Source organism: Fulmarus glacialis, unplaced genomic scaffold, assembly GCF_000690835.1.
Source record: "Fulmarus glacialis isolate BGI_N327 unplaced genomic scaffold, ASM69083v1 scaffold20750, whole genome shotgun sequence".
Taxonomy (NCBI): Eukaryota; Metazoa; Chordata; class Aves; order Procellariiformes; family Procellariidae; genus Fulmarus; species Fulmarus glacialis.
Genome location: NW_009186036.1, coordinates 8,750 through 36,554, shown reverse-complemented (window position 1 = coordinate 36,554; position 27,805 = coordinate 8,750). Strand labels below are relative to the sequence as shown.

At 35.8% G+C, this 27,805-nt stretch overlaps 1 protein-coding gene across 1 annotated transcript; it reads left to right on the top strand.

Annotated features, from left to right (window-relative positions):
• On the top strand, positions 1-25,906 carry TBC1D15 (TBC1 domain family, member 15; the record flags this gene model as incomplete). The annotated part of the gene is made up of 16 exons (XM_009586679.1): positions 1-99; positions 345-419; positions 1,167-1,305; positions 2,936-3,146; positions 8,406-8,508; positions 9,484-9,681; positions 11,200-11,328; positions 13,191-13,294; positions 13,597-13,691; positions 15,130-15,246; positions 18,058-18,158; positions 18,871-18,970; positions 19,343-19,440; positions 23,306-23,422; positions 23,994-24,080; positions 24,756-25,906. Coding segments are annotated over 16 exons (1,980 nt in total), but the record flags the coding sequence as incomplete, so codon positions are not given.
• Between the last annotated feature and the right edge of the window lie 1,899 nt (positions 25,907-27,805).

The window sequence follows — 27,805 nt, the reverse complement described above, 5'->3', positions numbered from 1 at the left end:
GTTGTATATGAGCAAGAAGGAGTTTTCATTCATTCATCCTGCGGAAAAAATGATGACCAGGATAGCTTAATATCAGGAGTACTACGTGTCATAGAAAAGGTATTTGGATAATACAGTTATGAAAACTTCGTATATTTGTTGGCGAAGCACCTACCGTGTTTGGCAAATCTTAAATGTCTTTTTAAGTATAGGATTTCGTGAATGAACAAACATCACATAATGTTTGATGTCATCTCTGCCATTTATATATATGTATAAGCTGTACCATAATCATACCATGAGTAAATAGGGATATGTACTTTGTTGTGTAGTATTGAATTTTTTTATGATTGCTTGTATTGTAGGAAAATGAAGTTATAGTAGACTGGAGACCGCTGGATGATACTTTGGATACTTCTAATATCCTCTGTGCTGGAAAGGTATGTTTGTTAGTTATCAGTGTTCTTCATTCTGTTTCTCCAGAGATTTTATTTTGTGTTAACTTATCCGTAGATGATCTCATAACTGGAAGCAAAAGCTATTTCTGTGACTATCACTGGTATTAATAGCTACATGTAGGAACCATATTTGTGGACTGCAGCCCAGTTCAGGTTTTTGGGATACATGTGTAGGTGACTGTATTTAGTTTTTACTTGGTTCATATATGAAATAGAAGGGGACTCTCTGTATAAATAGCAACGACCAAATGAGTGTATCGTGGTCACCGGTCCCCGTGCATCTACTATGTTGTAGTCTGGTGATTCATTCTTTATGATTAGACTCAAAACAGAGAGGTACTGTTCTAATGCAAAATACAAATAGAAGCCTACGGAGGCTCCAAGATCCGGGGATATGTGGTATTTAAGCAGTATTAAGAGGATGCAACTAAAGAAGAAAAATCTGAAGTTTTACATTTAACTAAAAAGTTTGTTATGTTGGTAGAGCCTGCAATAGAGGCTAGAATATTTTAGTACCATGTTGAATTTATTAAGTAAAACCTCTTTTCTTAGTCTTAGTCATAAGTCCAAATTTCCTGTGTTGAACTGTATCATGTTTCTTAGGGTTTTAATACTACAGATTCTTTTAATCTGTGGAAATGAAGATGCTTATTCTTCTTGTTGAATCTGAGAAACTAGCTCAATTTTCATGCCTTGTGTTTTTTGATAGTCACTTTTTTTTTTCCTCAGGATTCCAGTTCTGTTGTGGAGTGGACTCAAACTCCTAAAGAAAAATGTTCCCGAGGAGCAGACCGTCCAAGTAGTTATGAAGCAGAATGGGACATGGTCACCACAGTCTCTTTTAAAAAGAAACCTCATTCAAATGGAGGTACTTAAAAAATAAGTGTGGGTTTTCTTGTTTGTTTTGTTTTTTCTTTATGGTAACGTGTAACTGAAGAATGGCCTTCTACATACAGTAAAATGGATTTTATTAGGAATTGAAAAGCTGCGAGTCATTTGTGGTAAAAGGTGAATCTCTGGGTGTGGAAAAAAATTCACAAGGAGTAGCTGCTATCTGCCTCCAATCTAATATTTTCTTTAAATTGCTAGAGAATTGTATTGAAAATAAATGTTAAACCTAAGTACTTGCTGTGAGGATCATTAGATGATGTAGCAGTTTTATCTGCATTGGGCTCTTGCGTTCTTTCAAACAAGTGGAATTTGAACTAGATGTGTTAGAAAAGAAAATGAAAAAATAAGTGTTTTACTACTCAAATGCCTTTCCATAGTGCAACAGCAGGGGGAGATGGAATGTACAGTTGTGTGGTACATGGGTCTTTTTTATATAGTCTTCTTTACTTTGGCAAAATGATTTTACAGCTAATCTTTTTGTTACAGTGTCTCAGCAGATATGTTGTAAAAAAAAAAAAAACAAACCAAAAAAACACAGAGTGGGGGAGAAAGGACAGTGATTCTCAAGTAATCTTTTTTCTCTGATTCTCCTGTAATATTTTTCTTTAATACTTGTTTTCCCTGTATAATTTCTCAGCCTATAACTGGGGACCATTGTGCTTGTTTCACCATATCTGTGATGGTTTTAATTGTCATCTATATCATGTATCAGTGCAGGATTTGGACTTAAGATTATGAATGTTTTTGGGTAAAGCACAGTCCTTGCTCCTAGAATACTGTGTTTGAGAGGAGCTTTCAGTGCTAGCACAATACAAAGCTAAAACCAGCATCTCTGTCAGACATAGGATGGTTTATTATGTCACTGGTTTGTATTGATTTTTCATCTTCAGGTGTCAGAGTATATCTTCATCCAAAGTGAGTGTCAGTGAGCACTACTGACTTGGATTATGCTCTTTGCCACTTCTTGCTTATTTCCAGTTGCTGTAATTTGATGGGGGCAGGCCAGGGGGTGTGCCAGATTCCCTCCAGGCATGCTGGCAATTTTGTGTCCTCTGGTAAAGTAAAATTTAATCCCTTCTCTTCGAATGGATACAGTCTTGTGCAGAGTGTATACATCCTTGCACAGTATGGAGGAGAGGGGTGGGTGGGGAGATTTTCAATTCCTTCTCCCTTACTTTGGTAGCAGTCTTACAACACGTGGCTAAAAGTGTGTGCAATATATACCATACAGTATTGTAATGTACATCATGTTTAGTTTGAGTAAGTAGTACTACCTGGTGGAGATGCTGGTGGAATTCAGCTTGCTGCTGGAATTTGATATAGCAGTCTGGATCCAGATTTAACTGCTGGATCACTTTTATAAACTGTAGGCACAGCTTTAGGAACTTACTCATTGTTTTAGAAGTCTGTAGAAGATGAGGAAGCACAAAGAGAAATCCAGAAATAGCAGTTACAGTAGTTACGGTACACATTTTATTATCAGAACCAATGCTGGGTTTTGTGTTTTGGTTTGGGTTTGTTTTTTAGGAATAGTGACAGATACGATGCATTTGTAATTGCTAACACTGGAAGTCAAACTAAAATCATGTGGTAATTTTGTTTTTAAGATGCTACAACTCATGCAAATGGAGAAAGCAAGTGGTCGTTCCTGTTCAGTTTGACAGATTTGAAATCAATCAAACAAAACAAAGAAGGCATGGGATGGTCTTATTTGGTGTTCTGTCTGAAGGATGATGTGAAGCTTCCAGCTCTTCACTTTCATCATGGAGATAGCAAACTATTGATTAAATGCCTTGAAAAGCATGTTGTGCTGAATGAGTAAGTATCAGACAACTCTTAGTTCTGATTTAAAATATGGATTATTGGTTTACTTTTTTAAATTCTGTAATGAATTTCAGATTAATGCTTACTGATGTATTTTCGCTTCCCTTTTTTATTAGTAGAATCAATTTTCAAGGTGACTGAAACTGTAATTTCACATCCGCGTTCGGAATGTAGGGTGGAGTTTTAAAATTGTTGGATCAATTTATGAACTAGTTTAGAATCTGTTGAAGTGTTATTAGCTCCGTGATACCTCAGTAGCTCCCTCTAGTGGGTACAGAAGTGTCTCATGAACACTCAGTGTAAAGCTAAATCCTTCTTCATGAACCACTTCTATTAAATGAGATAATTTGTGTTAAAATTTGGGATCTTCTACTTTATGTCAAATATCTGAATATTGACATCAGTGTGTGAGGTAACTTATAGTACTGTCAACTAAATCAATTTGTATATAAAAGTTTTCTCCCAAAGTTCTGTTCCCTTGTGATTTCTTGCTGTGGGGACTGTTTTACACTTTATCTTTACTCTTCGAATCAACTTTCTGAATGTAAACATGGTTAGACCCTATCATGGTGTTAAATACGTGGGTTTTGTTGTGTATTTGTATTGTGTTACTTCCAAGGTTTTCACTTGGATAAAAACCTTTTTGATTGGCATAGCATAAATGCAGAATAAAAGAAAATGTTCTGCTTTCACCATGTAGGCATAAGTATAATTTAAGAAGGCAACAGGGTAAATAAGAGTAGGTAGAGCATGAAGAAACAATGAAGTGTAACAGGTACACCTGTAACAGGTGTAACATCAGTGTAACAGGTATTCTGTTTTTAGAAGTGTTTTGTTATCATCACTTGCAACATAATATTCTGATGACAGATTGAAGGTGGGTAGTAAAATGGCTGCGGGAATCCTTATAGAGGGCTCTTCTCACATTGGTAGCATCAATGAGGTCAGAGTTGCCTTCGACAAGTAGGGAAGCTGTTGCTGAGTAATACTGTTAGGCTGGAGAGCAAGCCAATAGGGCACGAGGGTTGTATAGTCATTGAACTGATTTGTGAAAGGCTTTGACAGTGTCAAGATGTGGTGTTGGAGTCTATGATAATCAGAAGTTGTCAACTGCTTGGAGAAGGTAGTGTGGTCAGTGTGACCAGCTGGTGAAATGGTACTGGCTGTAGCATTGTATGTGAGCTTTTTTAAGGGGAAAATTCAAGAAGACCAAAGGAGAGGCTATTAGGGGGACAAGATATGGGTGTAAGTAAGAATATTCTCTGTACAACTGTAGATTAGGAAATCCTGGATGACAACTTCATCTTAAATCCTGAGGTTTTTTCCTCTAGGTTCCCTTTGAGTTCTTCCTTAAACCTCCTTTCGTTTCCTAATTTCACCATTTCTGCAGGCGCAGAATATTGTTGGGGATTATTGTTGTCCTGCCATCCCCGTGCCTCCCTCCCCTTCCCCCCAAGGAAATTGTTCCTTTTTGAGCATACTGCTCTGTGTTTACTTATTTATGGTTATCTTCTGACTAGTTGCTGGTAGGCTAGGGCAGGTTTTTGAGGCAACCGATGTAGCAAACACTGGAAAAACACCTGTGTTTTATGGTGAGTCGATGAAAGCTTTATACCCTATCTGTGTGATCTGTTGCCTGTATACTGCGGCAATGTATTTCAAATTTTCTAACTAATTCCCGTAACGTGTTTAATGAACAGGACCAAGTTTTAAGGAGGCCTAGTGAGTGCATTTGACAGTGTAGCAAACTGGTTTGCATTGACTTAATCAAAACTTCGTTCATGTGATTAATTATCAACTAGAAACTTCAAAATTTTAGATGAAGATTTTCCCTTATGCCTTCTTTCCAGTTAATCCATTTGAGGCTTTAAGAAAAGCAATTTAAAACTAACGAGTTCATGCTGCTGGGTTTTTTAATTGCCACTATTTAAAGAGCTTATTATTTGAATATACATGTATGTATATATACACACACATATATACACATAAAAAGCAATAAGCAACAGAAAAGTTGATAATTAAAATGCAATACTGTAACTACAGATCTTGCATTAATCTTGGTGGAGTTCCATGTATTTAATGTTGAGACACCTGGGCTAAGCTTATTTTATATTTAATATTTTTTGCTTAAAGGCATAAAATATTTACAGGAAGATACTGCTCTGCTATGTAACAAGTTATTTTGTCTTTTCACGTTCAGGAAGTTTTTTGTGTCTTTTGACTTCATGGTTGAAAGTTTTTAAAAAAACAGGAATCTAAACTAACATACCAGAATACCTTAAACCATTTTATGAAGTTGGACGCCTAAGCTCGTATAAGTCAGACATCTAGGATCTGTCCAGCATTTGGTTGTCAGTTTGTTACTGCACATAATGCTAGGCAGTTTGTGTTACTAACAGGCATTATTTCCGGTTTTATTGAGTCATGTGATGCAAAAAATTATACTCCACGTTGCTACGTAAAATTAATGCTTATTGGTGAGTCACTGAATGAAAATGAAACTGAAACAGTCTCTTTCAGATAGTCTGCAGTGAGTGAGTGGGTGCTTACCATTCTTGCCTTATTTGACCCAGTGGATTCTTATCTTGTTCTTTGTAGCCTCTTGCCAAGTGATGTGGACATCCCTCTTGGGACAGTGCAAAACAGTAGCTGTCAGATGGGGAGAAAACTGTATGAAGAGAGGCAGTCATGTCCTCATGTGTCTGATTTTAAAAGAGGGCAGTGGCAGGGTTTGTGCAGTCTGACTCAGCAGCTGTGCACTGGGGTGTCCAGGAATGCTTATCAGATGGAGTTGCCTGCTAAGGTAAGACAGGGAAACTTGAGGTGATGTTCAAGCATTCAGGACGTGCTCAGCTGCTTAGTATTGCCACCTCGAACAGTTCTAAGCGATGATGAATGCAACAGCAATTTTGGGAACTTCAAAGCAAAAAGCTGAGGCAGTTATGGAAATCAAATTTGAATGAAGTTAAGCACTGAACTGAGCAGGAACTTCCAGTTTTAGTTTTCTTACTTTGATTCCTCTCTTCCAGTTAAGTTCTGCTTCTGGCACCAAATTCTTTTCTGTGGTCTAGTCATGAATTATGATGATTTTTGTGGTGGTTGGTGTTTTTTGGTGTTTTTTTTCTTTTTTTTTTTGTTAAGGAAAGCAAAAAGAACAAATATGCCACATAAGTTGTGGAAATGGTAGGCTTCAGTCTCTGTATGTTTCTGTTGTTTCCTAATGGTTATTTGTTCTTTAGTACATGATGTATGTAAGCTTACAACCTCTTTTAGGCAAAGATGTTTACTCAGCTTCTTGAATGCCCTAAGCAAATACTTGGCAGCGTAATTACTTGTTATCCCAACCTCTAGATTATAATATATGGGATATTGATGTTAAGGCAGAAAGTGTAGCTTTTCTCTAACATATCTTTCTGTCATAGGTATTTTCTTCCTCTGTTCCTATTACCTCAAAAGTTTTTGTCCTTCTCTAACACCATTCCTTATAAAATGTCACATCATTGCTGAAATCAGTGTGTGTGAAGTGACTAAACTGGAGCAAAATATTTGTAATTTGTTGCTTTAAAGATTATGTGCATCCTAGTTTGGTGGCACCAGTCTAATATTGAGAAAACATCCCATGTACAGATGACACTTTCTAACTTGCAATATTATAAGTAAGTGTTTAATAAAGTGTCTAGCTCACAAACTTGTTTTGAACATTACCCAAGTAGCTGTTGATAGCCAACTGGCTGTCCAGAGACAATGTTTAATTAAAATGGAGATATGGTACAAAGTTTTTGTTCTTTTAGTTAAGGAAAACATAATACATGACTCAGCCTTTGCCCCTGTGCTGCTTTTTAGCAAAAGCCAGTTGAGCTTCATTAACCGTTGCTGCCTCAGAACTATGACTGTGGTGTCTGGCTGTCTCAAAATGAGATCTCTTGTTGCATTTCATATCCGTCAGTGTTAACAGTGTCCTGTCCTGTTGGAATGGGAGAGAGATAAGGCTTATTAAAGTTCTTATCTTTGACTTCAATAACATGGTAGATGATGCAGGTACTAATAAAAATAAAAGTAATTTTTCTTTCAAAGACTAGAAATAGTGGATTTAAACTTTGGGAGAGAGCAATAGAGAGGTATTTTATAAATGTAAGTCTGTGTGATGGATTAGAGTCAGATGGCAAAGTGCTTGGCTTTCCTCTCCCTGGCTACCAACTCCGAGGCTTGAATGTCAGCCTGGCTTCTGAGCAGTTCTCTCTTCTGTCACATATTGAGCTGTAAATTGGTGATTCAGGAGCTGGTTAATGAATTGATGGGGTACCTGTGCCGGAGGAGGGGAGAAAATGGGATGCTGGAGGCGGAGTGAGAGCAAAAGAACATATTAAATACTAGGAGCAGCATGGTTCCATTGTCTTTATTGTTATTTTTCATCTGCCTGTGCAAGCCTGTCAGAGAAGCAAATGTTATATTGAAGAACAAGAGTGTACAAATACAGTGAGTTAGGCCAAAACAGGTTTGTATGCATTGAGGTTTTGAAGTCTACACAGAAACACATTTGCAGGGCTGTACTGAGATGGTTCTGTTTCACAATACAATGGCTGTGGTGGTTTTTAAGCTCCTATGATTATGAATCTTAGAATTATTCTGACAGTAGCTGTTGTAATGCTGTGGGTTAGAAATTTGTTGACGTGCATTTGTGGATGATACATCGAAAACCAGTTCGTATTCCTTTATATAATGTTTTACAGGGTGCTTTAATGTAAGATTTACTAATTGATAGGAAGAATTCTATATGGTGACATGGGCTCTTTTCATGTCCTCTGTTATGTTAAAGGAGTTTCAGCTTATATGTGTTGAGGCTGACCGTGTCTCACTAAATTTCCTTTCCTGTGTCACCTCTTTTTTTTTTTTGTCCATTGTCAAATATAGAAAACCATAGTTGAAGAAAACTTTGTTTACGTGTGGGTGACAAAAGTTATCTTCCAGAGTAATTTCTCAAAAATTTCTCAAAAGAATCATGATTTTTCAAAGAATGAAAGAGTACAATTCAGAATGAATATGATGATGACTAATCTTGTGAAAAATGAAAGTCCTGTTTTGTAGTGGGTTAGTTTGTGAACTTGTGCCAAGAACACAGGAGTGATCTTGCATAAAACCTGCTTTCTTTGTGCAAAACCTGAAATGTGACTTCAAAAACTGGTAAACGTTCTAAAAACATTTTCAGGAAAAACTGGTGGTGTTTATAGAAACCCTTCTTTAATTTTGTTGCAGATCTCCACAGGATAAACGAATTCTTCTTGTGAATTCTCAGAACAAGTCTCTGTCTCAGTCTTTTGAAAATCTCTTTGATGAACCATCATATGGCTTATTACAAGTATGTATTATCTTTGAATTTTTTATTCTGAAGAGGTTTATTGAAAAAACCCGTCTTACCATGTCACACAAATATTCCCTGAATCATTGCCATTGTAGAAGCATTGACTGCATCCTAAAACAAATGCTTACTATAGAAAGTATACTTACTTACAAGTTGTTTTCTATGTTCTAATAATTTAACTTCCCTGTGATACTATTTCAGACCTATTCAAGTTTGTGTTGTCTGTGATTCTATTCATTTGGGTACAGATAGTTTTAGAAAGGGGAAGAAGGAAAAAAATTTTAGGAGTTACCAAAATGTATTAATTAGAATTTTCTAAATTTTCCTTGACTAAACATTCTTTTCCTTGATATTTTCTGACCATTTTGAAGGGATGCTGGAAATACAGCAGCAAAGAGCACAATATTGCCTAAAAGAGTTTTTTTGTGTTAAAACTGCTTATTATTTGGTGGGGTTTGTGGACTCATGAAAGTTAGCAGCAAGATTTCCAGTGATTTGAATGAGGCCAGAGTTTTGACCCACTGATTTGTTTAATTAAAGAAAATCTTCATGAGTGAATTACATTAGTTTCTGGACTTAGTTGTCAAATCAAGTTTTGTGTGAGATTCCTAGCAGAGTACATGATGATTCAAGATGTGTTTTCTCTGTGAAGGTAGAGAAGCTAGGCATAAGGAGGACGTTCTGTGGCATTAATCACTGGAAAGTAAACAGTAGATCTGATCCACTTTTATACGTAGGTCAGGCTTACTGAGCATGCTGCTATCCAATCTTTCAAATCAATCAGTAGTATTATCTTAAGATATCTTCTTTTAATCATATGATGAATGTGGTACATGAAACTACTGTTACGTGAAACTTCAATAACTTTGAGGCCTACAGTACTCTTCCTGTTGTATTGCTTGCTTTGAGTACAAGAATTCCAAATAATCTAAGGCTTTTTGTATTTTACTTGTTTTCCTTGTTATTACACAGAAATTGAAGAAAGATCCATACACAGTAACAATGGGAAGATTTTCCAAAGTCACAAACTATATTTTTGACAGTTTCCGTTTAAGTGACCCTTCAAGTCAAAGGCGACCACCATCAGAAATGGCAGACTTTCTCAATGATGCTATTCCAGGGCTAAAGATAAATCAGCAGGAAGAACCAGGATTTGAAGTTATTACACGAGTGAGTGTGTAAATGAGTATGATACAGATGCATTGATTCTTTTTATGCACACCTTTAAAGGAATGGTAGGACTTGAAGCTTGGTGAGTTACAATGTTTATGCTTGGTGATTGTGGCATATGCTGCCATACCATTTATTCACGAGAGTAAGATCATTATCAGCTACTTCTAGAACGTGTCATTTTTATGCCTGCAAATAAGAGTTTTGCTTTGAAAGAAAGTTTGTCACTACTGAAATGAGGATTATAGTTATCTTAGAGTCACTACCCTGAAAAGTGACCCATTTCATGTTTAGTGTTTCCTCTGTGGTCAGATAGAACTATGTTAAGTGAAATTGGGGTATACAGGTTAATAACCAACTTTCTTGGCTAATCACTTTAACATTTCAGTTTGTTTTAAGAGGGCTAAGAAGATTAAAACAAAGTAGTTAATTGGATGATTAATGCCTAGAGTGTATACATGTACAGATTTATGTATGACTTGAACCAAAGCTAAAATGAACTTGTAATTGGATCATGAATCACTTTGTGGGCTCCTGTTGGTGTCTTTTACAGATCGGTGGAAAAGGTTTATTTTTAAATGCTTGTGATTACTATTTAAGCAGCCACATGTGTTTAGACTATTAAACTGTTTTGAATGTTACTTTTTTTCCTTGAGTTCAAAATAGTGTTAACTTAGCAGTAGCTGTATGAATTATGTAATTCTAAGAACTTGCTGCCTAGTACTTAATCAGTTAATTTATCAATGAGAAAAAGTATGATGAATGCTACATACTAAAAATAATACTGACTTACATGTCTTAATCTGGCAAATGCCTTAGACTTCTAAAGAGTTGAAACACAAATTGACTTGGTGGTTGCCATCATCAAAGTATTTTTAGGAAGTAAGGAATTACTGTCTGCTGAATTCTGCTGTGCTTAAACATGCAATTTGGGAACTGAGAGAGACTAACCACAAACTGAAACTTGGTGGGTGTTGAGAGTTCTGAAAGCACATACAGTCTTGGTTTTTTTTTTCTAAGGGGCAGACTGTGTGGGCATAACGTCTCTGAACCTGAGTAGTTTTTCAGTTCTCTCTTAAGATGCGCTAGTGTATATCAGGAATGTGCTTTTGAAGTGAAGCTCCCTACTGTCCTTGTTTGCTGTGTTGCATGTACCTAATACATTTCCAGTTGCATAGAGGCTTTTAGTCGATGGGAAGCTAGTTCAGAGGTGTTTGGGGGGGTAGAAGGTTATTAAAACACACACATACATCCTCCTCCAAAATCTGAAATATTAACATGTTTACCCAGGTCTTCAGCACAGTGTCTTGCTCTAAAGATCTGCTTGTGTTGGTCCACACTACTTGCTAATGTGGACACAACTCTAATGATCTAAGGCTGCTAAGTGAGGTGTGCACATGTGAAAATGTAGTTGCACTGAATATAAGAAACTGGCAAGCTTAGTACTATTTGTGCAGTTGTTTAAAACTACTGAAGCACTTCAGTCGGATTCATATAACATATTTGCATGTGTTTCAGATCGATCTAGGAAAACAGCCTGAAGTTAGTAGAAGAGAGCCTGTGTCAGCTGAAGAATGGGCTAAGAATATGGATTCTGAAGGAAGAATTTTAAATGTCGACTACATAAAGCAATTGATATTCAAAGGGGTAACGTGTTTTTTTCTGAAGTCAGCAAGACCTATGGCTTGCTTCTGGCCTCTTTTTCTTTCCTTCCCAAACCGTGGTTATGCTGTTTTCATTATACTTGTAATGCTTCGTGCAGCACTTTGAGCATGAGCCAGCCAGTATTGTTGGAGAATCTTCATAAAGCATGATTTCATGCTAATCAAATACCTTGACGTTGTCTTGCAACCATACAAAGTGTTTTACAAGGAAAGAGATCTTGTGGTGGCTGGCTGAATTGAATGAGTTGAAAACACAAAGGCTTAAGTGATAAAGAAAAGAAATCAAAGTGCTTTTCTGGAAAACACCAGTGCTTCAGTGTTAGGATATCAGGTTTATTCTTTTCTTTTTGAGGGTGTTTTCTTTTCCTCCTCCAACAAAAGCTTCTCTTCTTTGCCCAGCAGTTTGCCTGGATTTGACCCTTGTCATATGAGCAGTCCTAAACACTTTTGCTGGTATTTATTATTGAACTGAGGGTTTTTGCAATATGAATGTGAATTCAGTCTCAGTTGTGGAAATTTTGAAAACTCTAGTTATGTCCCGTAGCTATTCTACCTAATGTTACTTTAGTATTTCTTTTTTTGGTGGGAATCCAGCTGCCTTAGTGCATTCTTTGTGCACCTGTTGATGCATGTTTGCAAGCATGCAGTCTTGCATTCTTGGAGTTTCAGCAGAAGTGGAGAATGATAACATTGATATTGCAATTTTTTTAAAGACCTATACATATTAAGTAGTATACTGTGAAGGGGGTAGAGTGAAACTGATGCCCTTGTCAGTTTCTGTGACTGTTTGATATACCTGTGCCTGAGGTGCCAAATTAAGGACTGTTCTGCAATCAGAAGAATTACTACAAACCTCTTCTTCCAGTAGTCCATTTCCCTGTCATCTCTGTTCTCCATTTCCAGAGGAGTGAGTGCTCGATTTTATTTATGACTCAAGATCCCAATAACTTCCAGTACATTAAGTGCAGATGCTCTTCAAAGAAAAAAGTTAAAATGCCTCTCTTAAGCTGTTGGCCTGTTACTGGAAAAGTTCCAGTTGCTACTTGTTTTTACACTGATTGATGCTTGTTGCTGCACCATCTTCCTTGCCTTAATCTAATGGTAAATGAAGAAATCTAGTGAGGAATCCAGCTGGCCTTGGACTGGTAAACTGGGGAGTCTGATAGCAGAAGTGTCTCATTCTCATGACTGTATTGCAGAAGTTGAAAGAAACTCTTTTGATGAGAGTAGGATATGATTCAGCTGGTACATTTTTGTCATCTACAAATGGTGAGCATTACTTGGAAAGATTTCTGACAAAGAGTGTCCTTGAATGGACACTAGTATCTTTGATTGCTTGGAAGATTCATCTGCATGTTGGCCATGTCTTGTTAGATGAAAATAAAAAATAAATTTTAAAAAATAAATGGAAGTCTAGTCCTCAAGATTAGTTTGTGGGTAGACTGGAAGTTTGGCAGTTAAGCAGCATGATGTTTAAGTATATAAATTTTAAAGGTACCTTTTTTGCTTCTTCAAGTCTGTGATGCCCATAAGGTTTTTATTTGCAGCAGTGAAGCAAAAAATATAGGAAGAAATATCTTTTGTAAAGTTTCTTTTTTATCTTCTAAGGATGAATCCAGTGCTTCTACAGTTTTCTGCTTAATCATATTCTCTTCCTCCTATTTCCTCCAAGTGTGATACCTAGTTAGCAGATAAGATTTGGCTACAATGTAAAAAAAAAAAGCTTACTTATAAAAATTCCCTTTTTAAGTTGTTACTTTAGGAAGTGTTGTATCACTATGGGAACGTTTTGTCACAAAATCAAAATAGTCTTCCTGTTTATGTTTCGTATGCATTTTTCCGTAGGGTCTCTGCCATACTTTAAGAAAAGAGGCATGGAAATTTCTTTTGGGGTATTTTCCTTGGAATAGCACTAAGGAAGAGAGAGCAAATCTGCAGAAAAGGAAAACGTGAGTGCAGTGGGTTTTTTGTTACAAAATAAATTAAAAAGCTGCTTTTTTTTATAGCATATAGTGATGTAGAAAGCCTTTTGGAAACTTGAAAGACAGCTGCTGAAGATTGTTGAATGCAAAGAAGTGTGTGAGACTTTCTTAAAAATGATTGTTATATTAAAGTAAAAATATTATATAAACAGGGTGGTGTTATCTTATGCCAAAGAACAAATTGAATGAATGAATGCTTAAATAAAAAAGAAAACAAAAAATTTAATAATTGAGCATGTTTTGGTTTCAAAATTATCTTTCTCCTTCAGGGATGAATATTTCAGGATGAAACTGCAGTGGAAATCTGTCAGTGAGGAACAGGAAAAACGAAATTCAAGATTAAGAGATTACCGGAGTCTTATAGGTAAATTTGGATTTAGAAACATACCTAACTGTACAAATTCACACGCTTTTTACAATTCAGTATGAAGTTGGAAAAATGTAACCCTTTGAGTAACGTGTATGAAGAGGCACTAAAAACTAACATGTTGCTGTTTTCAGAGCTGTCTAAACTTTGTTATGTACTTAATACTAAAACTTTCTTAACCAGAGTAATTCAGAGCCTTACACATTAGTGTTACAGAATGGCTGGATTTTTTAACTTCCTTTACTTAATAACAAAGGGCTCTTTATTTCATGTTATTTCATGATGTAATTTTACTGGGAACATAATTAAAATAATGACATGCAATAAGAATGTGAAAATGTGTCTGTTTATATTTTAAAATTTCTTACAGGGATTTGTATATGTGCATTCTGACTTGTGGGGTTTTTTACCTACTTTTAAAAATTTCATCAAGTTCTGCTGACTATTAGCAGTTTGTATCCTCAGTTCTTTTTGGTAACGAGATTTGGGCATCAACGTTTAGGATTACTAAATAGTTATTTCAGAAGACAGGATAAGATTTTTGTTATTTATTCATGGACTAAACTTGTTTCGGCCAGTTATTCAACAGGCAAGCTGAAGGGGTTGAGAAAGTCTAATCTTAGCAGATTAGTAAATTACCTTTTTAGAGAGCGTGTGTGTGTGATAAAAGTAAAAAAAAAAAATATTTGGAGTTCAAAAAGGCTGAAGTTTTGTTTCTGTTGAAGCAGTTCTGTTCCTTTTTAAGTGTTTGGAATGTAAATGACAATATTAGGCTTATGTTGTAAAATAGGCCCAAAAATACAAAATACTCCTTTTATTTTAGTGCACTCAAAATTTTGCTGATTTCAATACATCAGTCTTGAATTTCACATTATTAAAGAGTATGCTGTGTGCTTGGTATGTTTGAAGCATGAAAACTGCCTGATGAAACAGGCAATTTCAGCTCACTGAGTTATAGGAACTTAATAAACAGAATTTCTAAATGTGCTCTTGTGAACTATCGCAGTGTCTTTGAGCTGATCCTGTGGTAACTTTCCTACTATGGCTTATGCTGCATCGCATAAGTATTCATAAATGGCATTGCATAGCTAACTCACATAAAACTGTTTTAATCCCTGTAAGTGTAGAACATTTTCACTGAATTATAATCAGGAATTTTTCCATAAAAAGGATTAACAACAACAAAAAAAGGCAAAAAGCTTTAAAATCTGTTTATAAGCAAATCCTTTTATTCAAGACAGGAAGGATCTTCTTTCTTTTAAAATATTCTTTATTTTGAAATTACATTCAGCTATGCAGTCGTCTTAAACACTTCAAAGCTTTGCAACAGTGTTTGAGGAAAAAGTCAGCAGCTTAAAAACGTTCTGAATTCATTTGATGCTGTCTTTGTAGAACTTGTTTTGAAAATGTTTTTAAATCTGGACTGTTTTCTTAGAAAAAGATGTAAACAGGACAGATCGAACAAATAAATTCTACGAAGGTGAAGATAATCCAGGATTGATTTTACTTCATGATATTTTGATGACCTATTGCATGTATGACTTTGATTTAGGTAAGTTGTGTTCCTTTGAATGTAAAAGCCTTTTTAAGTTTCTGATATGCAGCCTTGCTTATGTTAAGGCCTGTTAATACAATTGAACTTGTATTGATTACAATGCTTTTTGTAAATGTCAAGATTTATATTTTAATAATGTAGATAACTTTGTTCAGTTTCTCATCCTGCTTCTTCCTCTCTTCTATTTGATGCTTATCACAGGCATCTGAATTCATCAGCTGAGGTGGGATTGGGGATTAAATGGCAGTTTGTCTTCACCATAGCCCTACTGTTATTTTTTTTTTTCCTTAGAACTGAAGCAAGTTTGCTTTTCAGAGTTTTAAATGGGTTTGGGTCTTTGGAGCTTGAGTGTTTTAGCCATTTTTAAGACTGATACATCAATAAAAATGATAAACCAGCTGCCACTGCTGTAATTAAAGCTCAGCATGCTGAACCAGCTGTTTGTAAACACGGGTGTTCTTATGAATACTTTAAAAGCTGGTTCTTGAGGAGTACGCTTAACAGTCTGTCAAAAATTACACTTTAGTGTGCGCATCTGTTGCAGAAGGAAGAGTGTATAACGTCTTGCTTTATTCACAGTGTATACAAGATGTCTAAGTCTTGGCTTCTATTAATTGTCTTGGAAGGGAGGGAGGGAAAAGATACTCCTAGCTCGTTCCCCCCTCCACCATTGGCATGAAATTTGGCTGTTGTGTACTTGGGGGGTTTTTTTGTATTCTGCCTCAGAAAAGTGTTGGGATTCTAAAAGCCCACTTTGTGCCAGTTTTGAAGGCAAAAAGTAGGAACAAATCTTTAATCGCTACTAAACTTGCTGCAGAGTGGTAGTACTTGTCAGTTTTTGTCCTTTCTGTCAAGTCTGTAGAGAGACTTGATCTTTGGCTTGAAAAAGAAGGGGGAAATGAAAACTGATTGAGACTGTTTAAACTTGTAGCTCTGTTCCACATGTCTTTCCACATTTCAACCTGCATTAACACGCAGTGACATATAAGTGAAATTAAAGCACATTCACCACCCACTCTATTAAAAACATTGTTTAGATGGCTTAAATGTATGCAGTGGATAAGTCTTCTGGTTTATAAACAAGCAAGAATAATGGAAATATGGTACATCTGACATTGTATCTGTCCAAGGCTTCTAAGCTACTCAAGCATTGGTACAATGCTGCTCTTAATCTTTTGACAGCAGATGTAGAGAGGTCTGAATAATGCCACAAACTGCCAGATAGGGAGGGGACAGAACAGCTGTTAATACAACATTTTTCTGATTGAATTCCTCAAGTCTGCATTAATGAAACTGGTTTTAATCTTTAAGAGACTTAAACTGTCTCGAACAGAATTTTCTCTGCATTTATTTTTAATTGGCTATAGTATTAAATGTATAGGGAATAAAACATTTTTTTTGACCTTTTAATTATTTACCTGTTTTCTGTTCCTTGTTCTATTTTTCTTCTCACACCTCCTCCATATTTTCACAGTCATTGACTCCAATCCTCTTTTCAGTTATAATTAATTATAATTAATCAGTTATAGTTAAGAAATGGAATCGGCCAAGCTTGAGTCTAACAGATAAATGTTACGTCATATTGAACCAACCACTGATGGTAGACATACACATAAATCATGTTCTCCCTTACTTAGGGAGGTCAGCAGCAATAGGGCAGTAGATAAGCTGACTTGAGCATCAGTGGTAAGGTAGTTGAAAGAGTCAGGAGGACAGAGAAAAATGAGCTCCAAAAATCCTTGTCCTCTGCTCTTAATTGGGCTATTAATTATAAACAAGGAGGCTGGAAGAAGCATTAAAAGCTATAAAATTTTGAAAATGTTTTGTATACAACTAAAATTGTTTAGCTATTTGTAAAAATAATGCTCTAAAAATGGGCATTTTATTCTCCAGTTGAATGGAAGCTTTTCGTATAAGGCATGTGAGTGCTTTTTAGGGCATGTGAACTTGGTTCACCGTTTCTGGGCACAGAAACCTAAAGATACTTCCTTGACTCAGGTTTGGATATGTATTTCTTTCACGCTTCTCACAAGCAATACTTTGCTGATAATCCCCTTCCTCAGTTTGATAAGTAGTAGTCTTTGTTGTTGTTGGCTGCTTGGTTATATAGTGGTCTTAGACTTTGGTGTATTAAAATACCATCCAAGCAGAACAGTTCCTACTTCCCTAAATACAGGAATCCTTAAAGCAAATTCAGTGCCAGAAAAAAGAAATGTCAAGTGTGAAATTTTCTTCATAAAAGCTATTGCACCATATATTTTCCTGTGATTGAAACTCAACATCCCTTCTTCAAATCTATTGGAAAAGAAAATCTTCAGTTGGAGGGGAAAAAAAGTGGGAAGATACAAAAAGATTTTAAATGTATGAAAGAAGGCAACCAAGTACAGATGGAGAGGAGAATAAATACGAATCTGTATTTGTGATGGTGCGAGGTATATATTTAATCTTCTTAAAAATATCAATATATGCTTCTGAGCTCTAAATGGGAACTTTTTTACTAAAAATCTATTCTGGTGTCAGCTCAGTTTGTATGTATTTTAACAACTACAAAAACAATGTGTTTGTTTTATGTTCTCTTTACATTGGCAGAAACTGCTGCTAAATCATGTTAGATCTGCTGGATGTTGGTTATTATTAATACAAAAATGTCTTTACTGGTGGTTGAGTTGGAAAATTATAGTATCTGTACAAAGTTGGAATGTAAACATTCGTTTCACTCATTCAACACACTTGAAAAATTACTGTTTTAACTGCTGAGTTTAACTAAATTCCTATTTGCCTTTTTTTTCCCCCTTTTTCTCCATCAAGGTTATGTCCAGGGAATGAGCGACTTGCTTTCACCTGTCTTGTATGTTATGGAGAATGAAGTAGATGCCTTTTGGTGCTTTGTATCATACATGGATCAAATGGTAAAATAAGGCTTTTTTAGCCCACATAAACAGATAAGCTATGGATAACATTTGGGGTTAATTTTATTTTATAAATTTCATTGGTTTTTTGAATTCTTTTAAAGCAATCATCTTATGTTTGAAGTCAGTGTTTTTTTCTGATTGACACAGGTGGGATTGTGATACTATTACTGTGCAATACAGACAAATTCAGCTCCTTGGAAATTCTGAAGTAATTCAGAACCATCACAGCCAAATTTGTATTAATCAGGAGTCCTCTGGCAGAATTTTGTTCAGGATAATGGTTCCCTGTCATACTTACCTTTTGGCATTTGTTAAATGCAATTTAGACTTTCCACAAACTGAAGCTTTTATGAATTGTGCATGTGGCGAAACAATATGTGACTGGTATGAGAATAAAAAAAAAGTTGTCTTTTTGGTTTGAGTGCAGTGGTGCTGCTTGGAGATACAGAGCATAGGCTGATATAAATTATCATTTATTACATACAAAAGTGTTATCGAAGAAATAGTTCACTGCTTTAGTTAAACTTTTTAGTAAAAGGCAGACATTTCATTAGATGCAAGTACAGTTAAATATCCATATGTTAAATACCGAAAGGATGAGAACCACTATTGCAATAACAAAACTTTTTTTTTATTAAAAATAGCTGTAAATCTCAAAATTATAATTAAGTTAATAAAAATGACGGTGCTAATATTTTATTCCATCCAGCATCAGAATTTTGAAGAACAGATGCAGGGAATGAAGACACAACTAATTCAACTGAGTACTTTGCTTCGTTTACTAGACAGTGGATTTTGCAGTTATTTAGGTAGGTGTATTATTCATGCACAATAACTAAAACAACTTACTGCATTCTGTGTGCATCGATATCCTTACCAGTCTTTAAACATAATTCTAATAGCTGTTTTATATGAATACCGGACTTGTAAATTAATAATGCCTGAAAGATTTCAATAATTGCTCCATGCCTACTGAAAAATAGGGTCATCTTGTTACTGTTTTTAAAAATACGCCATTTTCCGGCAACTATCTTTGATTCTGAAAAGGGGCTACCATCTTAAAAATCAGTGGTATGATTGTGTACCTGTAAAGTGTATTGTTCTTCCCCCCCCCCCCCCTTTTTTTTGTTCTCCCCCCCCCCCCCATTGTCTTAACCAAATTTGGTGTTTCTTATTCCTAGAATCTCAAGACTCAGGCTACCTTTATTTTTGCTTCCGATGGCTTCTTATCAGATTTAAAAGGGAATTTAGCTTTCAAGATATTCTTCGACTCTGGGAGGTAAGAAGATATTTCATCACACAAACTCCAGCAGTCTTTGGACTTTAGAACAAAAAGCATGGATCATTCTGCAAAGTGATTAATACTCTAATAGATTTTTTTTTTAAAACTGATTCAGTGCAATGAGGTGAGGACATATTAGCATATGTTTTGTCTTTTTAGCCAAAACAAAAACTTGGGAAGTTAATGAAAAAATACTTACAAGAGCTGGTGGGGATAAATTGGCTTTTTCAAAAAGATTTCGACATGATCCTTCAGATGAGGCTCTTAAGTGATAGTAGTAAGTGGAGAGTATCAGTTAACTTTTAATGGAAAACACCTTATGCTAGAAAAAATAGCATTTGTGTGTGTCTCTTATTAGTTCCTTGATATTTGTAGTACTTTATAGATTAAGTGGAATGAAGCACTGGCAAGGTAGTTTTTGTGTTAGCCAAAACCATGAAGAGGATGATGTCAGAAGATCCAGTTAATCTTGATGATAAGGCCTCATGATGCCAAATAACATAATGTAAAACATCAAAATGTGGAAGTTCTGATAATTCTAGGTTAATGAGATCTTTTTTGATTTACATGATCTTGGGATCAGATGGAGTAATTAAGATGAACTAACATTTTTGTTGAACATTCTTTAATTCATTGTTCCCAGAAAATGGAGAAGTGTGTCAGATTGTCCTAAGGTGCATTTAACAAGAGCGTAGTATCCGCTGAAAACTCCCAAACAAGAGAATAAATGTTCAGATGAATGGAAGGAGTATTTTCTAGGACATAACATCACATAGAGTTGTGCTGGGGAACAGAAGGGTAATGAAAAGAACAGGAGTGAGATGCATAAAATTTTTACTATAATGAAAAATAATGTTGTTTCTGGTATAATGAAAAATAATGTTGATGCTTTTATTCACTTTTTCCACTAGTGAAAAAGGAGTCACATAAAGAGGAGGACCAGTATTTAAAACTGTCAAAGTAAATATTTTTTAGCGTTTTATCATCGTTTGGTGGAATTTACTATCATAGAGTATTGAGGTGGTATTTTAACTGAAGAGGACGAAAAAGTTTATGAATAACATTCATAAATAAGGGAACCAAAATATACAAAACCAAAAGAATTCTCTTATTCCCAGGGATAAAATTATAATGATTTGGGGGAAAAAAATTCACCTATCATCTTGTTTTGCCCACTTAGTGTTATGTTGTCTTCTCAGTATTTTTTTAAAGACTAATTTTTCTTTTTAAATTGATGACAACAGTGTTTTTATTTATAGTTTCTAGTCTCAGGCTAGCATGTTTTTATTACCTCTGCCTTAATGCATGTATATGTGTGCATACAGAAAAGAAACACGCTATATTTCTAACTCTTAAGTATTTTTTTTTCTGTCTTAGGAGGATAATGGAAACCTATTGATATATGATAGTTTGTAGGTTCCTTCTAGCACATCATAATGTATGTTACTATAAGTATTCAATTTCTTTGCTAGGAGATATGGAATGGGAAAGGGGATATCTTGTTTTCCTTTTTAAAACAAACTAATTAAGGCATTATGTTGATGTTTTTATGTGAAAGCTGGTGTCATCTTTGTCATAGTTGAAGTCCAGCTTACAACAGTTTTTTTTTTTTTCCTGTTCATAGCTATGCAGCTTCACTGGTATAAGTGGAGTGTAAATGTGGGATTTACAAAGGCAAGCTATAGGCACAGGAGACCATTTGCCCCTTTGTAATCAGTAGAGAGAAATGAACTGCTTTTAGGGTATTTCAGTCTGAGCAAAATTCATGTGCTGTTTTGTAATAGCACATGAATTGAGGCAACCCATTTGAAGGCGATGTTACCCTGTGATGTATTCACTTGCAGAGGGTAGAATAGGAAGAAGGGGAGGTACCATCTGAGATTCCAGTCCCAAGTTCCAGGACTTCTGGGGCTTTTTCTGTCTAATCTATGAATTTCAGGGTGTTATTTTGGACCTCCATTTCTGTCTTCTGAGTTGCCTGAACCACTAATGTAGCATTGGATACTTTTTCCCTATTCCTACTGGCATCAGGACTTCCAGTGCTTTATCTCAAAAAAAGGAATGAAGAAGATTCTTCACTAGACCGGTTATTAGACATTCACCTTAGAGACGGGAGATACCAGTCCCCATCAGCCGGAGTAGAAGCTAAAACCAAGCCCTCCCACTTACTGAGCAAGAGCCATAATAACCAGATTGTGGTAGAAAATGTGGGTGGTTATATCATCGCTACATGGTGCAGCAGGGTGTGCTAGGCAATGCATGTGCTAGAGAGGTGGTATTCCACCTTGTGTGGATAAGTTGAGACACACTGTGTGATTGCAGTTATTTGCAATGCTTTATGCAACACCTTTTTACAGAAATAAGAATGCAGGTTAAACTGCTCTGTCTGTGGGAGGGATTATTTGCAGTACATTTTAGCAGTGTCTCTCAAACTCAGCCCAGATAGACAGCATGCTGAGCCACTGCTTAGATGTCCCAAAACTGAGAGCAGCTCAGTCCCTCCTTCACACTGGAGGGACAGACAATATTACCTAGTAATTCCAGCCAGCTCTTAATCTTTCCTTTGCACAGTGAACTGCTTCATTCTCAAGATGGTGCAGGAAGACTGGGTAGAAAAAGAAGAATCCCAGAAGAAAAATTCTGTAACAAAATTACACAGCTAGCTCATGCTTACCTCCAGTGTTATGCCAGTACAGCTCACATTGTATAAGACAAGGATGACCTAGTGATTAATTACTTTACATCTATGCTAGTATTTGTTATGAATATTCATGGCTGCTGAGGTAGCGCTAGAACAAATGAGTCCTTACTTGCATAGCTTTATCAGAAAGAAATAGGAAGAAAAGAGTTACTGCACGTAAGTGGTATATTTTTATATTCTTAATTTAAATGCTGTTTTTCTTTCATTCTTTTCCAAGCACTTTGGTGCTGCTCTTACGCATTTACATACATAAGCTTAAGTGCATGCTCTGTTCCAGACTTTGAAAGGTGTATCAAAAATGGTAGCAGAAAGTATGGAATTTTTTGCAGCTGGTATTGGCAGCTGGTGACAGCTGCTAATTTTCCTTAGAGAGGAGAGGATATCTGTAAACATCCTTGTTAGTATTTTTGGGTTTTTTCCTACTCTTGAAGCTGTTCTCCAGCTTTCTGCCTGCCATATACATTCTCTTCAAATACTTTTTTTTTTTTAAGATTTGACTCTCATAAGCATGCTAAAACAGGGTACTGATACTGAGGTTGCACATTTCAGCCCCAGTGAACTCGAAAATGATTATCTGTGGCCTCTGTGGGACCAAAAGCCAATGTGTCTCCAGTCAGAAAGTAACACCCACCCACCCCCAACACCTGCGTGTACATATATTCAGGCTCTTGCAGTGAGGGGATTGGGAACAACTTTAGCACCTTATTTATAACTGTTAGAACCTTTTGAGGTATTGCTGAACATGACACACCACTACCAATTCACACTTAATGCAGACAGACTAAGCCACACAATTTGTTAGTTTTAATTACTTCTGTGTAGTTAGTAATTTTGAGTAGGAGAATTTCACATAAGCTGAGGCAGAACACACAAATTCACAAGACTGCAAGCTCAGGCAGCTTAATAGCATTATAGTGGACAACCTGGTAGACACAGAAGTCTTAAAGAACCAGATAAGCATTTGGTGACTCAGACTTGCAGTTGTCACTAATTGGCCAAAAGAAATATTTCAAATAATTGTACAAATACTTAGTTGTCTTCAAAAATAGCTTATTGTTAGTTAAGCCACTTGGCTTGAGGGCTTACTTATTTTCCAAGAACTGTTTTTCTTTTCAGAGGAGAAGCATAAGCATTTCAAAAGTGGTTTTCATATTTTAACAGGTCATGTGGACGGAATTGCCTTGCCAGAATTTCCATCTTCTCCTTTGTTGTGCTATTTTAGAATCTGAAAAACAGCAAATAATGGACAAGCACTATGGCTTTAATGAAATATTAAAGGTACTGAATTCTATGCATTATTTAAATGTTAATTAACTTTTTGGAGTTAATGCAGTATGTTTGTATTTCATGTTGGGGAGAGGAAAAGGTGCATACTATCTTCTGAAGGGTTAAATGGGAGCTGAATGTCTGTCCTCCATGCTTTCAAAATGGTTTATTTGATGTCTGTGTTTAGTGATAAGATCATTAACAGATGGAAAACAGTTCTCCCCCTTAGACTACTACTTAGTATGTTTAATCTTAATTTTTTTTTTTTTCCTATAATCTTACTTGTTTTCTCTTCAAAAATGTGAGCTGGGGGGTACCTAGGAGGGCTAGATAGTTTGTCACATTTGGAAGTAACATGGATTCCTCTTGCAGATCTTGGATACTGGTGAAAGCCAGCTGTTGCATACTACATCTTTCAGTACCAATTTGTCAAAGCAAATAGAGTATGTTTAGCATTTCATAGCTTAAGGGACAAGCTTATAAAGTGATACTTACTAGCAGTGCAGTATAGTATTAGTGTATTTTACAATAAAGCATATTTACCATTTATTACACTTACTATTCTTTGTGAATATATTTTTAGCATATCAATGAACTGTCTATGAAAATTGATGTGGAATATATACTCTGCAAAGCAGAAGCAATTTCTATGCAGATGATGAATTGCAAGGTAAAGATATTTTGAATATATCTACTATGAGCATTTATAGACTGTAAAAGTATGTAGTTGAGTGTAAGTGTACATGTATGACTTGCAAAATAACTAAATGTCTGGGTATGATAAAGGATGTGCTGTATCTATACAGCACCTATATTCTAAAAGTCTGTAAGCAAGAGTGACTCATTTTATAGAGTAATATTGTTCACTGGGGGAAAGCTGGATTGTGCCTTTTGGTCATGATTTCTTAACTCTTACTAGCTAACCTCAGTAAAGTAATTTGACATTTGGTGTACTCGAGGAAAAATGAGGTGAAAGGTGCATTGCACTGAAAGCATACCAGACTTACTAGGCAGAAACTAATGGTTCACTCAATAAAACTAATTTCAATAACATGAAGTGTAATTATAATAGTTGTTTAGACTTTTATTTGTGTAGTGAAGATTATATTACTAATCAGGAATTGATTCCTGAGCCTGTCCCCTTTGCTGGCTTTTCGAAAAGCAGATACAGAAAATGGTAACTTTAATGGAACTAATGCTGAGAGAGATGCTCTCAGTACAGCTAAATTCAGATGAATGATTACTTACTGTCAGTGGGGGATGGACTGGGGGGGACCTTGTTAACGTTTTTTCATTTAATTAGTGATTTTTTAATAATTTTTTTTTCTCCCCTCCTCCTTTCTAGGAATTGCCTCAAGCAGTTAGTGAGATCCTGGGGATAGAAAGCAGTTCTGTAACACCAGATTCAGATACTGGAGAGGATGAAAGTGGAGCTATATTGAGTTGTCCGACGTCATTATATCAGAGTATGTCAACACCTGTAATTGCTGCCAATGGAACAAGAGACAGCACTCAACAGATGTCTGAGACGCAGAGCCTGACACCTGCGTAATTACAGTTGGTTAAACTGAAGAAAGACTTTTACTGAGCACGTTTTTTTCAAGCACTTGAGAGATGGATATTTAAATTTGGTGTTGATTAAGCTTTAAGGTTGGAAAGAAAATCTGTACTGTAATGCTCTTGCATTAAAGCTTTACAACATGACTCAACTTAACTATTTTTGTAGTTTCTTCTACCAAAATAGCCTTTTGTTTTCAATAACATTCCTTAATATTTTTGTAGCCAAGTGCATTTTCTTTTTGCTGGTGAACTGGAAATGGATGGTGATTAAGAATGAATTTGAAAATTCAGCATTTGCTGAACTTTCACACGTGTTGATCTAAGAGAGTGTGAGCTCTTTGATTTGAGCAGATTCACAATAGGCCAGCTGAAGCTGCTGGACAAAATTTTCAAGCTGAAGAGATGCTGATGTGTCAAAGAAGGATCGTTTTGTAAATGAATGGGTTTTCCCTATCTCAAATGTTTACAAAAATACTTCTAAGTATTTGTTGCTGGTTGAATGTAGATTTGAAATGGACATTTATACTTAAACAGTTTAATGTCCAAATACTGAATTTTGCGTAATTGGGAGTGGATGAACAGTATATTTTTACATTAACATATCTTCACTTTATATATGCATATATATATATTTACACACATACACACACTATATACACAAATATTTGTGAATACTAAAAAGGATAGTCATATTTTCAATATCTGAATAAACTTGACTGTTCATTCATATGAATCAGTTTGACCAAATTAATGCACAGCTCCAACTTGGGCTCTTTTTCAAAACTTTTCTAACTGAAGGTAACTTTCATGTGAATACATTCGGTCCTACACTTGAGGTAGTTTTGCAATTGATTTCTTGCAAACTTTACTAATGTTTATCGTTGCTAATATATTAACTGATCAATTAACTACTTACACTGTTTTTATGGCAAGATTATTTGGAGAATTAATAAGCAGGTTATAAAAGAAAAAAAACCAAACCACAAACCAAAATAGTAATCACAATTAACATTAATGCATTTTTTTGTATATGCAAAAGGCAGCGTGAGTTTATTCCATGCCATGCTGATGTCCTTTGACGTTATGTGAAATTTAACATAACTGATTCAGTGTATTCATTATTTGGTAACTATTGTACATATATAAAATAAAAATCAAAGCTGATTTAGTGTTTTTAATTAAATCATATTTAGAGAAAAAAATCTAGTTGTCTGGTTGTTGATATAAAAACATGAGATAGAGGGGATAGCTAGCAATGGTTAGTCCATTGATATTACGTATTTTGGGAGTAATGAAGAGCAGTGGGAATATCTGTTTATTACAGAGTGGAACATGCATTTAATCTCTAGGCGGTTGATGTGTGGGATATGGCAGAGCTTTCTTTTCTTCTGGAGCAGTTTACTTTTACAAATGTTATTTGTGCCATCTGAAGCAAATGCACGTAATACAAAAAGGCTTTAATAGATAAATCAAGTTGTTACAATAATTTGAGACCTGATTAAACTTCTCTCACCAGTTGTGAACAAACTGGAGAGCTAAATCAATATAGATTCTGTTTTTAATATCGTCAGTGTGCTATCTCTCATCAGTTAATAAGAAGGGTCTTATGCGGTGAAAGTCAAGGATTCACAGCTCAGCGTATCTGTAGCCTTTCATTTCCTGTCCAGGAAATTACTGTGAAGCATCATGCTTTTGTTCACTGTTGAGCATCGTGCTTCTTGGCAGTTCATTTAATGTGGCATAGAATACATAAAGGCATTAGAACTTGTATAATCAACACTTTGGTTCAAATATACTAAGCAAGTTAGTTTCAGTATTTTTGGAGCACCTAGTTCACTTTGAATTGTACTTGCAAAATGTTTTTGTCAAAAATTATGTTAAAATGAAACTATGGAAGGGGGGAGGGAGATGATTAAAACTGAGAAATGCAACGGGCAAGTCTGTCAATTAACTATGCGTGGTTCTTAGTTATTCAGGACATGCAGCCACAGAAAATTATATGCAACATACTAAGATCTTGAAGAAAATCATAATTGACTGAACATGAATATTCAAATGTTTAGGAAAAGCATATTTAAGTGGAATTCTGTTGTTTCTTAGAGTTACAGCTACGGCTGCTAAGAAATACTGCCAGCCCTTAAAGTTTGCCTTTCCTTTTTGGGTATAATTGTTGATCTTTTCCCTTTGCATTAGGCACTCAGATATCAAAGATGAGAAGGTTGCTCCTGAATTAACGTGAGCGGCTGCTGTGGAAGGCTTGGAGTAGGTAGGCTTGCTCTGCTTCCCGACAGTAAGATCAAATGCCCCTTGCAGCCTTCATCATCTGTAGTTTCCTTCCTGCTCACAGGCAGCAATCAAGAGGAACCTCATCCTCCATCAAACTATTCCTAATTGTTAGGGATGGATTTAGTCTAAGCTGAGGCTACTTCTCCCAAGTAACTAGTGATAGGACGAGAGGAAATGGCCTCAAGTTGCGCCAAGGGAGGTTTAGATTGGACATTAGGAAAAATTTCTTTACTGAAAGAGTGGTCAGGCCTTGGAACAGGCTGTCCAGGGAGGTGTGGAGTCACCAACCCTGGAAGAATTTAAAAGACGTGTAGATGAAGCATTTAGGGACATGTTTTATTGGGCATGGTGGTGGTGAGTTGTCGGTTGGACTCGATCTTAGAGGTCTTTTCCAACCTTAATGATTCCATGATTCTACAAACACTGTGAGAGATCTTAATCAGGATCATGATGGCTGAAAAAATGCCATGGGTTGGAGGTTCTGGATGTGTAAATTCATTTTGTATGTGAATGATTTAGATTGCTTAGAATTAACAAATACGAACTAAC